Genomic DNA, 15,779 nt, shown 5'->3' on the forward strand with positions numbered 1-15,779 from the left:
GACCCTCAGTGTATAGATATTTGGTTTGTCACAGCGGCAACTGCCCCCCTTATACCTGAATCCAGTTCCAGGAATAGAATGGTTTTACTTCCAATGCTTTTTCTGGAATTCCCCATTTGTTTGATGCTGCTAATAGTCATCTGTTAAAACTGTTGAGCCTTCTTCAATTTTCAATTCGCTATAACAAGCAATTAGATGTCTGACCTTAAATATAATTTTGTAGACAACTGGAGAAGTTGCCACTATGTTTTCAGTGGTTCAGTTCTCTTCCTTGAACCCTATTCTGAACCAGGGATCACGTTCTGTTCAGAAGTCCATTGTAGCAGGTCTTTGAGGGCCAGTGAAGCATAATATTAGGTATCCAAATTCAAAAATGCTCTGAGCCTGTAATTTGATGGGTGGAATGTATCCAATTTATTTATATATTGAATGCAGGTTGGATCCTTGCCCTAATGCAGAAACCTTGTATGTAGAACAGCAGTCTTCAAAAATCCTTCCACTTTCTCTAAAGTGGCAGATTATCTTAGAAGACAGCTGCCAGCATCCCATTAGGTCTAGGTGGTCCATCCTGTCTACTCTTATTTATTGCCCTGAGCAACAGTTTGTTCCTGTTGAATACCCACATATCTTTAAATTGATTAATTACTCTTTGCATTTGACAGGCGTACTCTGAACGGTGGACAATGGGGGATACTGGCTTCCTTTGTTACAATGTTTTTACTTAAGCCTCCCAATCAGTGGCATTTACATAATTACATGCTTGATTGCTGCTAAGTGCTGGAAATTCTGATTACACATGTCCAAAATTATTTTGTGCTCTAAGCAGAGCTGGCCTTGTAAATGAACACCCACTTCCTTAGCAATTAGGTTGGCCTCCCAAATCAGTTTTTAGGTTTAGCGCGCACTCTGACCTGTTATAAGTACTGAGGGCTTTTAAGCACACTCATCTCTTATTCTTTCCTGGACTTGTCTTTCAAAAATCACTTGGTGTCATTGGTAAATGCTTTACGTTTGTCCCGCCTTGAGGCTGTTTTTGTCATGCCTTGCAGACTGCCCCTGTTACATGGAATTTTGCACAACTGCCAATATACTTCAGCATGGGCTATCTTTTTTCTTTCGTCTCTCCCCTTCGTGCTGCATGGCAGCCATGGCATCCACAGCACGAACAGGCACAACAGCATCAACTCAATTGGCGGTGTTGGAGCACCGGTCACATTGTTCACCATTACCTAATCAGTTATTTCTTGCAGCTCACCCCTTAAAACACTTGAAATTGGTATATGCTTTAGGTGAAACAGAAATCCTCAAAACAAAAGTGGCTCTCCCAGCACAGCAGAAGAGCCGATACTACAATATTCACTGCACTCAGGAAACTCGCCCCATAATGTTTTGCAGAGCATTATTTTCACAAAACATTTTTGCTCATAACTCAGCCTGTGGTGGGTCAATGGGTCCACCTTCAAAACGTTTACCACATGTGCTCTTTCTGTCCAGATCATCTCTGGGTCCCCCACACTAGGTTAGCGGGGACCCTAAAATAATAATTTCCCCCTCCCTCCATTCAATGTCTTTTTAACCACTCTCATGGCTGGAACTTTTGTTTTACAGCTGAGAGTAGTTTGTGGTTTAAGGGTCTTGTTTGTAATACCATTGCAGTAGGCCTGCTAACCCTGAAAATGTGTAATGCACTATGCCCTCTAGGGGCTAAATATATGGTTACACCTCAATACGTAACAGCTTGTGGTGGTCCTAAAACAATGGGACCACCTTCAAAACACTGTCTACATCATATCTTGGTCCCCACACTAGGTTAGTGGGGACCCCAAAATAATCCCTCCCAGACCCTTCAGTGTTTTAAGCTTTCTCATGGCTAAAACGTTTGATTTACAGCTGGGAGACGTTTGATTTTAAAGGCCTTGTTTGTAAAATCATTGCAGTAGGCCTGCCAGCCCTAAAAGCGCCCTCTAGGGGCTAAGTATATGATTACACTGCATTACTTTCTCCTGCTTTTTTTCATGGGATTACGTCCTCTAGAGGCTACCAATAAGGTTACAGGACCATGTTTTTAAAAAATGATATTTTTGTTATATTTTCCCCTTGGGGATGTTTTGAGCATTGAGGTCTAATGCCTACATTTTATTTCTGATAAAGGTTTATAGGGCAATTTTATATGTTTTAATAATCTGTCCTTATTACAATTAGGACCATGATTCAGGTCAATTTAACATCCTTATTACACTAACTGTCTGATCACTCTTGAAATGTTTTGGTGAACCTTCTAGTTTATTTCTCCTCTGTGGCTCTCTTGTGTCTTTTTGGGGGGGAATTGTGTTAGCCAGCCAGCAACTAAGATGGTGGGGTGGTGAAAGTGATAATCTATTGGAATTAGCATGGCAGATTTAAATTAGGATTCTAAATGGCAACATTTTCATTTTTTGCTGCAGATAAAGGAAGGAGGTAAATGGGAGTGTTTTAGTTATACGCAGGGCCACTGGAGCTATACGGCAGAAAAAGACAATTATGGGGCAGGGTTGACCAATTTAGGTGGCAAGAAAAAAAATCAGTTATGAATTTACAAGGCCAATAGCTCTAACTCAACAAATGTGAGACCTACTGCATTGCAAATGCTTGTTGTATCAGTCTTGTTGCTTAATTTCCTGCTTCAACTCTTCACTTTTACTTGTTTTTGTTGCCATTCTTTTTTTCCCAATAGGTATTTTGTTTATTATAGTTTGGCTGTGCACAATGAGGTAAAGTTGCGTTATTGGATTTGTGTTCTTGCTTATAGGGTTGCAAAATGCTATTTTATTCATGATTTCACACCAAGCAGAGGAAATGTTGCTTTTTTGGAACAGTTGCCAGTAAGCTGGAGACTGTTCTCCATTCTTCCAGGTTCGCATACCATTTGATTCATTTAGCTTTTCTGCTCCGCAATCATTCGCATACACAGTATTGTGAATTCTTTGATATGCACAATAGTTGTTTGCAGTGAATGGTAACTTTTAAGCCTATGCTCAATTCAGATGGATTCAAACTGGTTTCCTAACGCAATCAATACAACTGTTTCATCCAACACAGTTATAGGGTAATTGTTTTTGTAGCAGTGTGAGTGAAAGATGCTGTTTGACACCGTAAGGTGTCCATGGTCCTGGAGTGCATCAGTTCAATTATACTTTTACCAAAGAAGGTTGAATATTTGGGAAGGATGAACTTACTCAAGGATTTGCATATTGCATCTTATCTTCGTCCTTTGTTGATTTACATTTAGGGGTTTAAGTGCATTCAATGTAAGTTGAAATCCCCAGTAATCATAATGGTGAGGTTAGGCCTTGTGGTTAACAGAGTATTTCATGAGCTGCTTCACCTTAGATCTACACCGCCCAGACCCATGATTTAAAAAATATCTTTTTTATTGCATTTTACAAAAGAAGAATGACCACGCTGCCCCAAAACAGAAGGAATGGGAGAGACAGCCAGCCATCCGGTTACAACACATCCCAGCATTGCTGGACCAGGCCACAGTTCACCTTGTACACTTGGGATATTATAGTCTCTTGAGTCTTTGGGCTCCACCAATGCCCTGAAACAGACCCACCCCAACTGCTCCCGTTCCCTCCCAGAAACTCTATCAGACTCCTTTGCTTCTGTCCAGTGTCCCAAAACCTAGTCAAGTTTACTTGGGCATCCCCTCTCTGTAACCCAGCCAGTCACCCCCTCACACCAGTCCATCCCTTCTTCCCATTCCTGCATATTTGGTAATGACCACACCACCCAATGTTTAAGGAGATCCTTATGTGCAATCAAGGCAAGGTTACTGACGAGCAGGGCATATTGATCCAAGGTTCGTTACCCCCAGATACCGAGGGAGATCGGCTCGGGTGTGAGCTGCATGTCATTACCCAACAACTCGGACAGGTAGGGCCCAACCTCTGGTCCCGCATTCCTACAGACAGTACTCATCAGTAGTCCTCCCCATTCGCAAAAGCCGGGTTTATGTGTAATAGGCTGTATGAAATATCTCTAACTGGATCAAGCAGAAGCCCATCCAGATGGCAACTTTGCCTGGGTATTTACACATCTGTTCAGTCATTGTCCTCAAGTCTACCCAAATCCCCTTCACATTTCTCAACGAGTAGGTCCAGCTGCGGGAGACTATTACTCAGGAGGGTAGATCAGATTAGATTTAGGACACCACATGGCTCGCCAGACGGGCACCCAGCACTCTAGCAAAGTTTACTCCTCTGTGTCGCCCTACCACTCAAATGGGCATTGCAGTTAACATTGAGGCCATGGCGGCTTGGTCAGCCCTCAAGGATAGCACCTCCTGGATGGAGAAACACCAATCGTTGACTACTAGCAGCTGTGTAGCTCAGTAATACAGCCTGAGATTCAGAAGGGCAATGTCCCCATCTGAAAGACGGCGAGTCAGAAGTGGCAGAGCAATCCTGGGCTCCACACAATCCCATAGCAGCACCTGCATGGTCCTGTCCACTGTCTGGAACAATGGATCTGGGACTGGAAAAGGGGGTATTCTGCAGTATGTGTAGAACTTTGGATAAGTAGAAAATTTAATAAAAGGCCACCCATCCCATCCAAGCTCAAGGACCTTTAGCACGTTTTTGTTAAAGAACATGTCTCGGTCTGATGTCACAACTACCAAGGTAGTGAAATCCTTGAGACACCCACCAGAAGGCATAATCCCAGTTCTGGACTAGGTCATCATCCCAATGGGGAACCTCATTGATTTGTGCTAGTTAATTCGGATCCTTGCATAGGTTCCAAAAACATCAAAAATGTGCATTCTTGGTACAGAGTATCCGGCAAATACAGAAGGAAGTCATCAGCTTATAGAGAGTTGACATCCCTCATCAGTTCCCACCAGAGTCCACATATCTGTGCATCTATATGGATCCAGGCAGCTAGTGGTTCCATGCCACTGCAAAGGAGACATCGGTCAATCCTGTCTCATGCCCTTAGATAGTCTGAATCTGTCTAAGAGTATCCTGTTGACCTGGACACTTGTCACCAGTTCCTTGTACATCAGCCCTACCCACGAAAGAAATAAGGACCCCAAAGGTCATCTTGCCTAGCACCTTCAGAGAATCAAAGGTGTTTTCGGCATCTAAAGCCAAAAGGATCCCAATTTCAGCAATCCCGGCACTATGCACCAAGTAGCCCATCAACCTTCCCAAGTTATGTCGCATGGCCCTATAAGGCATAAAGCCGGACTGGTCAGGGGCGACAAGAGAGTCCACCACCTGCTTGAGGCAGTTAGCCTTGATTCGCTAGGACTTGTGTCTACATTTAACGAGATCAGCCTGTAAGAGGCACAGTCTCAGAGCTGGTTTAACTTCCCAGAGCCAGGATTCAGATACATGTTTGGCATTATCAATTTTAAGATGTATAGTGGAGTGGTTCTTAACCTATGGTCCAGGGACTCCTGGGGGTCCACGAAGCCTACCCATGCTTAGAAAATTAAATATTAACAGATTATTAAAGTTATACATTAAAAAAGCAAACCTGAAAAAAAAAGCAAATTTTAAATCTGAACATTTTATATTGTTATATAAATGTGAAGGAATTTAAAATTGAAGGCTAAAATTTAAGTTTGTGTCCTCATTTTGATTTCTGGAAGCCGTGCAAGTGCATCAAACAGAATGTAGTATGAACTAATAGTGGCCTCATTTGAATTTATAAAAGGTACAATCTTCCCATTAAAATTCTAATTTTTTATTTATATGTGAATTAAACAAATGATTAAATATTTTGAGTATTTGTTAGAAAATGCTTGTCTGTATTTTTTGTATATTGTTTTGCAGTTCAAATCATCAAAAATTCTTAGGCTGGGGTCTCCTGCTCCAAGTAATGACTTAGTTGGGGTCCCTGGACTACAATAGTGATTCAATGTAGACATTGGGTCCCAGTAATTACTACTCGGGGGTCCACAGGAATCAAAATGTTGAGAGCCACTGATATAGTAGTTTCTTTGATAGGTGCCGCTTCATACCCATTAGCAAAGGATTCCCACTGTCTATTAATGCAGTGTTAATGTCTTGACTGGTTTACACAAAAGTTGCCAGAACCCTTGCTGATCCACCCATTGGTGAGTTTTACTGCTGGGATGTGGAATGATTCACATCCAAGAAGGCTTGGTGCATCAGCTTTTCATGTCTCTTGTAAGCACGTCGTCAAAAAAGTGGTTATGAAGTCTGCTGCATCATTTTGTGCATGCAACTCGTTCCACCCTGTTATGTTCCATGGACAGGTTTTTAATTTGACAGTTTTGCAGAGCTGGTCAATCCCTGCCATACTGTAAGGAGAAATATTGTATACATTTATTAGTTATGGGACTTAGTTTTGGGGAAGCCAAGCCAGTCTTGTTATGAGATTTGATTTTTGATATATATCTTGCAGTGTTGAATGGCAAGGTGTTAACAGAAATTCCATTATCTTCATAATCAAATTATTATAGCAATGTAGTACTCCGAGGACTCGAGTTACCTTTTCTCAGGTGCTTGACTTGATTTCCAAGCCCTACAGCTGTTTTACCGGGGTGTTTTAAAAAAAAAATATATATATCTTGGTGTCATAGGACTCTTACCTTGGGGGTAACTTTGCTAAGTTTAGGGCGGCAGCTCCACGGAGTGTGGGTGACGGAGTCAGTCCCACACGGACTAGAAGCTGTTTGACCCAATGTCCGCTAGTTAGCAGCACTCCACCCAAACCTAGAAAGCAAAGGTGATTTATGGCAGCCTAGAAATATGTAACTGAGTCCTCAGGGAAGTTGTGGTGAACAGATCACACCCCTTTTCTCTCAGTTACACAAAGTCTCACACATGCTAAGGCAGACACTGAGATGCAGAGTAAGTTTCAATATTTATTGAAGCAATTGCATCCAACAAAGGCACGAGCTGTGATTATTAGGCAGATGAAACACAGTACAGTGTTGATTGTGACCATTAGAGTTAATAATATAAACAGTCCATCATCCTGATCCAATGATAAGATCTAGTGTTTCCCACCCACACCCTAAAGTCAAAACCTGAGAGCATAGTGATGTTCGCCCTTCTGCCTATCCTGGTCTATGGAAGGAACCCTGACCCCACCATATCTGAAAGGTGGGCAAGGGTCTGCCTGTTGTCTGCTGGCAATACTTCCAGTTAGCTAGAAAGACAAGGCCAGGATCAGCAAAGCTGTCAACGAAGTGGTGTGCACCCCCCAAACAGCCATGGCTGGAATGCCCTCTACCCTTTCTAGGCCAGTGCGTTGTTTATATAACATTGTGTGCTAAGAACAGGCTTGACATGATGAGGTTTGACTCCATAACTCTTGCAGCGACAATACTGGGTAAACTATTATGTCCAGAACATGACAGGCTTGAAATGCATGCAAAGGACTGAAAAATGTAAAACGCCAACAACTGTGCCTTCTCAGAAAGGCAGCCAATTAAAATATAAAAAGCAACCAAGCTGAAAAGCAAGCTGTGATAAAATATAATAAAATTAATACATGAGTAAAATGTATGTATGCAAAGGGGGCTCAGCATATAGGCCTAAAGCAAAAATAAGGGTGTCTAATTGAGGCACTAAAAGTATCCCACGATATCAGTCTTCTTTAATGTGCATCTTACAGGCTTACAGTGTGGTCACTGGTATACAGATGGGTGATCTTGGTTTTGCATGAAAATCATAGGATATTGCTCATGGTACTGAGATGAAAATAACCCAGTTGGCGAATATATTTGTGTCACAGAATCCAAATCTTCTTTTGGTCCCAAGGACATTCTTGTTAACTCTTTAATTTAGCCTGAGGAGAAAGAAAAGCTGTATATACTATTACTTTTTAGAGAACATGTGATGGTTGGGGAAAATTTAATAGTTTGAGGATGTCCCAGCAGAGATAATTATAAAGGCCCTCTAGATGTATTACGATATTACAAGAATGACATATTTCAGAGTTTCTCCCTTCTCTGAAACCAACTGTTCCACCTCTTCCTGAATTACTTTCTTTATTACAATATAGGGCCCTGTCTAAGTGCGTGTTGCTTGCAATCTGTGCAATTTGTCTGCTTGTGTGGTAGCTTGTGCATCACCTCCAGTTTTTTTTTTTTTTGTGCAATTTCAGTCAAATCTTGAGAGTCAATGGCACTGTTTACTATTGTTTGCTGTACTTAGGAGTCGTTGACTTTCACCTTTACTTACCAAGCTAAGGTCAATTTGATTCTTCATGTGCTAAATGTATTTGCTGTGGTGGTGTACTCCTTTGAGATCTCTGTTTGCTTTTATTCTAGAGTGAGATGGAGAGGAGCTATCTTTTTTCATGGTTAGTGGTGGGGGGTAATTTGGGAGGTAAGTGTTGACCACTGGGAATAAAAAGCAGTTAATATGTTCACTTTTTCTAGTTGAGTTCCTAGTTGGTAAGCTGGAATTGTTTTGATGTTTGATTAGGAATTTCCTGCCATTGTATTTTCCCTCATGCCTTCTGGTACTGGCTAGCTCTGATGTTGAGCTTGAATTATTTTCTTCCTAGTGATTTGTTGAGATTGTGGTTTTGTTTGGGTGCTGAAGGGTTATTGGAGAGTAGGGAAAATATGACTTTTTAATAGTGATCCCTCTACCCCCGCCTTCAGTTGCATACTGTCACACCATTCTTAATGTTTGTAAATCTTTTCCGGTTCTAGCTTCAAAAATACAAAAAGAACTTTGAATTTTCCTCTTGCACATTGTATTACTTAATCCTCAAGACTTGTCCTCACTAGTTGTGCACTTTATTTGTATTGCATTGTTTCCAGAGTAGGGTTATCTGTAGGTTCCTTTTTTGCAGGAATGAAATCTGTAGGTTTGTGTTATTTTCATCAAGAACATTTTCCAAGCACTGAGTCATGAATTAGTTGATTTGACATCTGTAGAGTTGTGTCATTTTGCCAAGATGTCTTGTTTTGGATAAAGTAACTTTAGGCAGTTTTGGTTCAAGTTTTTTTTTTTTCTTAACTAACCAACCAATCCAATTTACAATTAATAAAAAGGAAAATTCAGTTATAAACAACAGTGGAGACAACCACTCACCACTTCCATGGCCTCAATGTACTTTAAGCTGAACCATGACCGTTACGCATACCCTTAACTTGATCAAGTTTGTGCATGCCTTTATACAACACCAAAGACATGTATCGCTCAGTGACTAGGTTGAATAGAACATTAAGGAAAGGGAAAGTAAATGTGCGTGTCACATTTAGCTCATGTCCTCTATGCACAAGATAATACGTGCCCTCAAAGCACAAAGACTTGGTCAATGCAGCTAGCTGCGTGTATAGCAATCACTTCTGTTTTATCATGTCTCTATCCAACATCCAGAATCTAACAATGGTAACTCAACTAGGAGGAAAGCTAATTCACTCATTTTAAACTAGTTTGTTCGCCAAGACTTAATTCAGAGGGTTGGTTGATCCCCCAAATTTACTGCTCCAAAATGTAAATACAAATCGACCTTGTTGGAAAGCTCTCATGCAAGGCTAGAATTAGATTTTATATTTTTAAGTGTGTCTAATTTGCATTTCTACAGCACATTCTCATTCCTGTGCGTATCTGTAGATCGCAGAATTGACCGTGGCATTAAATTAAATGAAGAAGTCTGCCAATCCCATGTCTCCATGGTAACTGATTCATCCCCTTTCCAGCCCCAAAGTACTGGATAACAGGCTGATTTAGCAAACAGAGAAAAAAGGAACACTTCACGCTACAGCAATACCCACGCTGTCTCCAATGGAGCGGAGCTTGTAGAACGGCTGAATGTAAAACCATGAGCCCTCATTCCCCGCTTCATCAAGGGTCACTCGCATGGCATTCTTCTCCAAAAGTGCCGGCAGACGTTTGTTCACAGTAAGGTACTTGTTACTCTTTAGGTGCAGCAGCTGAAAGAAAAAAGCAGGAATCCTCAACAAGACACCGGAAACCATTGGTGATTCATTCTGCTTCACTGTACGCTTTGCCCAATACCCTCAATTTCCATTGACCCTTTGAACCAAAATAAAAAGTTACTTACCTTCTGTAAAAATCTTTCTGGTGGATACTCTAACCACAGATTCTGCCCCGTGCAAATTCATCAGATACCAGAGAAGATCCTGGGATTTTCTCAGCTTTGAAGCCACACATCAGCAGATTGCATCAGGGGCTCCGTGTGAACTCCTTCCTGCCCTGAAAATAACCTGGAGCCACATAAAAGCCCCACCCTGTGCACTGAGATCAGTTTCCTTCTGGACTCAGTCTGTGCTGTCATAAGTGGAGCTTGATTAGTGAACTTTAAACCAGGACTTTTTATACAGACAGAAAAAGTCTATTTTACAGAATGGGGAGGTGGGGGTGGAGTGAGGAAACTACAGTTAGATAATCCAGCAGTAATAACATTTCCAAAGGTAAGAAACATACCTTGGATGTATACTTAATGCAGATTTCTCACCTTGTGAATTGATAAAGCTGTACCACCCAGGGTGGTGGGTTTAAGAAATGGCTCAGACCTAAAAGTCCTGCACAACTGAACAGGCGAAGTGCCCTTTCTGACAAACCAGACTATGAAAGAATAGAAAGATATTGGGGACGTCTTATGCGTAGAGTAAGAAAAGGTTTACAGGAAAGCTCCTAATAATCATTATATGTTCAAAAGTACTCATGCCAACAACTTTACACGTAAGTGATAGGGCTGCAAATTTGGCAAAGGAGGTATTCTCTATAGTAAAATCTATGATTAACCCCGTAGACTTGAATCCTGTGGTAACAGTGTTGATAGCACAAAATAATGACTTAGCAAGTATCTTTTCAAATAGAATTTCCACCAACGATGAATCATTTTAAGGTCAGGAACCTTGGTACCATGGGGATGATGCCGGATACCCATGACCTAATGTAAACCTATGCTCTCTGCCTTGTCAGGCATACAAGGCGAGCGTTTTTAAATGACAAAGGTAAGGTCTGGATCCATTCTGAACCTTTCACCTCCTTTTATTTTTTAAAGAATAGTGGGAATCATTCTTCCCTTCATAGAGGGTATCTTAAACCATGTTCCTAATTCTTGAAAGCATGCGATGATGAAACCATAGTAAGAAACCCACCCTGAATCCTTTACTTACTGAAAACTTTAAACAAATCTCATTACTTGCATTTTTGGGCAACATGTAAATAAACAACTTTCTCTTCTTGGAAAAGAACAGTTTCCTCCATGCCTGTTAAACTAGGGTTAGGCCCTGACACAGCACAGATAAAGCTCTATCAGCGGTTTTAGAGGAACTTAAAATGATACTCGACCGAGGAGGCTCTTCAGCTTTGATCCTACTGAATCTTAGTGCAGAATTCAATTTGGTATTTCATGCAACTTTTAGAGACTGGCTAAATCCGGAGTGACATCAGTCCTGGAAGTGGCTGGCCTCCATTTTTGAACATCAAAACTTTTAGGTATAAAATGAACCTCTCTACTCTCAATTGATACCATTGGGGGATGGGGTGCCCGAGAGTTCCTCCCAGAGTCCTACATTGTTTAACATGCATGTTAAACTGCTGGACAACCTTGTGAAGTCATTTGGCCTCTTTAGTCTCATATGCGGATGATGCACAGTTCATAATTCCTTTGGCCCCAGATTCACGCAACAGAGGCCTGTTAATTTTGTCTCACTTCAGCAGCCAAGTAGATGGACTCATGATGTCAAAGTCAATAACTCAATCAAGGCAAGACTGAATTGATGATAATTGCAAATAATGTACATTTCTAGTCTCCACACTGTTGGCCTGAATTCCTTGTCCCTCAAACCTAGCCAAAGTCTGTGGTTAAAAAATTTTGGGATTCTGGCTGGATGATAAACTTTCCATACACAAGCAAAGAAACCTGCTGCTGTTTGCTATGGTACAATGATAGTGGTTAGAAAGATTTTTGAATTTGTAGCAGACTTTGCTCGAGTGAACCAAAAGGTTTTGGTGACCTCTCACTTGGATTACAGTAATGGGCTGTATTTAGGAGCCCCACTGAATAGACTGCAGATGGTGCAAAACACTCCAGCTAATCCTTTGCTAAGATTCCCAAGCATCATTCGGTATCAGACTCCTTAGCCATGTTGCATTAGCTACCTATTAAAAAAATAAAAAAATATATATATATAGTGCACAGAATTTATATTAAGGGCCTAAGTCTGCTAGGTTATATGCTGCAAAGCTACAGTCTTTGAAGACTGTTTCGATCTACCATATACTATTTGGTAGTCACCCCGAAAAACACACAAAAGCCATATTGATAATCGTTCCCTCCAATTTCTGTTTTGAAACTGAAACAAGAGGCCTCTTTCACTGAGGATGACTTCGGACGGATTAACATTTAGGAAAATACTCAGGACTTGGCTTTTCTGATGAATTAGTTGACGGCACAAAAGAAACCTGGAGAACCAACATGTTTCAGCGCTGGGAAACCCTTTGTGGGTAGCCATGAGCTTTATAAATATGGTAATAAGAAATAGTGGTTTGTAAACATGTGGACTGATGCCCATGTCCCAGCCCGACCAATGTCCAGAATGTCAAACATACAAAAGGTGATGGGAGGAATGCCTGGCAATCATACTGGATAGCATCCCAATCCACTTATGTTGCTCACCGTGCTATCTCAGTTTGGGGCCAGCTATATGCAAATCAGTTTTGACCCTGCTCCATTGTGAACAGTCCAACACGAACTGCCAAGCCAGGTCCTCACTGAATCAGAACACAACAAATCCAGGACAGGCTTCACCCAGTCTCAGGTTGCTTATGTTCAGGTAGGACCTGGTTAGTCAGTTCAGGCTGGACTGTTCACACTGGAGCAGGATCACAACTGATTTGCATATAGCTGGGTCAAAACTGAGTTGCCATGGTGTGCAAAACAATGGATTGGTATGCAGCCTTGAGCCATTACTAGTGGCTGAGATAAATTAAAGAATTCCATCCATAACTTCGTTGCATACTTTACAATGTGCAGAACAAGCAATCCATGTGCCAACACAGTGGTGGTATCCTTAGCAGTGGTTAAATGCCCACAGGCCTTCCGGGGCTGCCTCCTTGCCAATGTGTAGGACATTTTAATACAGAGGATTATCCACCTTGCTATGAGCCCATTCTGCATGGCCTTACACTTCTCTGCCCCTGGTACTGTTGAGAGAGCGTAGCACTTATACTCAAAATTAACATGAAATGTTTATGAACTAATGCATAATAATGCTGCATTGAAAATGTATTAATATGTTATTGCTAAACATGCGCTTGAAATGTGCCCACGGGGAGTGGCCACCAATGTATACGACTAATGAAGCTGACTAATAATGAAATAATTGTTACGTTATTGTATGATTTTACACTAATATTAAGAGTTATATGTTAAAGTTTTGCTATTAAATCAATAGGCCTTAGTTAGCATGAGTCGAGGCCTAGCTGCCCGGTTTTCATATTAAATGTGTTTTTCTAACATGCAGTGTGCTGACTTGAAGGACATGTACTCTTATTTATCCAAAGCTAAAGGATGAATGTAACCGTAGTAGATCCGTTCTCATGAAATTCGACTTACTAGAAGAACCATTTTTGCTGAATGCAACACTGTAGACTAGTTACAGGTACAAGGTCGCCTGAACCGGTACAGACATTGGACCTACTGACTGAAGATGCGAGAGGACCACGAGAGTATGAAATCATACAGGACATTCTGCCCGCTGGAGACGTCAATCATAAGAACCAATAAACTACGTGAGAACTGTTATGGGGTGACAAAATTTGATACTAACACTGTAAACCCATTGGATGAAGATAGTGGGGTGCCAACCCCATCCAATCAGACATTTGGGGACTGTACAAGGGAAAAGGGATAAAAACCTTTGACACGAGGAGCCATTAGAGATGCCGTTGCAAACTTTTGTTATGACTCAGACACTTTGTCACTCTGCATAGAGACTTTGCTGTTTGGTTCTTCGAACCATCCTTGCCTTACCTTGACCGTTATATACTTTTCCTCCTTATGAGGGAAGTGCCCCCTTCTTACCCATCTTGCTGAATTCCCTGGCTGATGGCGAATCAACTGATGTCCTGAGGACGAAGATGGAATCTGTCTGCTGACCCATTACGGAGGGTAACTATATGATGATGAAATTGTAATGGTCTGATTGCCTTTCCTTTCTAGGTACCAACTGCTTCTTTTGACAGAGACCATAGTTAGATGTTTTCCAAATTCGTGTTAAATTGTTTTGCATGAACCCCAACATGCCAATGCTAATTCGAGGTTAGTTAAGGGGGTTCACTGAAGCAACACAAATAGACAAATGACTGGTTCAATGCTTTGCTGAATAATGCGCTAATGATACTCTGCTAAGGTTAACCTATATTGACGTCGTGCTATGTTCTGTTTGTGATCTTTGCTTTGATTAAATCTTATTCGAGTTGCCATATTATGACAATGCTAATGTGCTTCATGGTTTTGAGACTAATAAACTTGCTAGCAGAATTGTAATCACTAGGGATTAAACATCACAAAATTTTACTAAACTGGTGTGGTTATTCATGACTGAAAGGTCATGGTGGTTTCTGAGTCTAATTGATGATGTTATTGACTTGTTGATTGACATGTTGATCAGTTCTCATCCTGAGGTGTCTTCAATCAGGGTCAAAAGATTCATTGGCCTAAAACGAGTCCCAGAGAGAGTAAAATAACCAGAAAGGGACGCGTTAGAGCGACGGTTAAGGCCCTTTGGGGCCCTAGGACGAGGGACCATTGTTTAAAAGTGTTTTTCAAAATAATGCAAATTGAAGGTATGATGGGTCTCTAAATTCCCCATGACTTTCCCGGAATCTCTGAGCTTGCCTAAGTGAGTTGGGTATGTTCTCGGCATTTTAGTATGCGTGGTGTAGGATTTGTGCTTGCTCAGCTTATGCATATTGCAGGTGATGTGTGAAATTTGTGTGGATTTAGGCCAGGTAATGTTTTAGGAGGAGTAGGCGTACTCTGCGGTATGAGAGTAGGGAAGTCAACGAACTTCATATGAGTGTGGCGCTTTATGCTAAAATAATTATCCACGTGGTTGTTGGTGATGTACGGACCTGGCGTGGACTAAGACTCTGGAGTATATTGACAAGTGTAGGAGACACTTGGTTTATATTGTAATTTGTGCAGTTTAATAGGTGTGGTTGACAAGTCGAGTGAGTCAAATTGTGTGACTGAAACCTTCGATGGAGATTTGGCAAGTTCTAAAGTGCACTAGAACAAACCATTGACAAGTCGAGAGTAGGATTTGCGGGTCGAATTCTGCTTGCGAGTGCGGGAGCTGAGAAGGAGAGTGGCGGCCGAGGCTTCAAGTGAAATCTCTGTAAAGTTCTAAAGCGATTGTGTTAACCTTCCTGTAGTAAACCGGCAAATTTGGGTTTTTGTTGTTAAAGGTGCTCGCAATATATTGCATTAGTTTTGTGTGAGGAGGACAAGCCGCAAGACTGTCAGCCTCAGTGTGTGTGAGTGTGACGTCATTTGAGCCGCGCTGGGATAGGTCAGTTGCAGAGAGGCGTCGCGCACGGATTGGCAGCCGTCCGTGAGAGGCAATTGGTTGAGAAGGTAAGCGAAGAGTGTTCTGGGGGATTAAAGTCACTTCCTGATTAGATTCTAAACAAAATAAAAGACGCAAAAATGAAGTTTTTCAAGGCTCTAAAGTGCGCTTTGAAGGGAGATACATACATTACAGCGAGTTTGGGGTAGCCTACACCGCCTGAGTGTACTCCAGCTTATATCGTAATGGAGGAGAA

At 41.5% G+C, this 15,779-nt stretch overlaps 1 protein-coding gene across 5 annotated transcripts in view; it reads right to left on the minus strand.

Moving 5' to 3' along the window:
- The window catches only part of ITPR1 (inositol 1,4,5-trisphosphate receptor type 1), a 1,104,774-nt gene that overhangs the window by 810,149 nt on the left and 278,846 nt on the right, over positions 1–15,779 (minus strand). For all 5 annotated transcript variants that reach the window (XM_069206352.1, XM_069206351.1, XM_069206348.1 and 2 more), the window contains exon 7: positions 9,752–9,910. In XM_069206352.1, coding sequence (XP_069062453.1) covers positions 9,752–9,910 — 159 coding nt within the window. The remainder of the gene's footprint in view (positions 1–9,751; positions 9,911–15,779) is intronic.

Source organism: Pleurodeles waltl, chromosome 9, assembly GCF_031143425.1.
Source record: "Pleurodeles waltl isolate 20211129_DDA chromosome 9, aPleWal1.hap1.20221129, whole genome shotgun sequence".
NCBI classification, from domain to species: Eukaryota; Metazoa; Chordata; class Amphibia; order Caudata; family Salamandridae; genus Pleurodeles; species Pleurodeles waltl.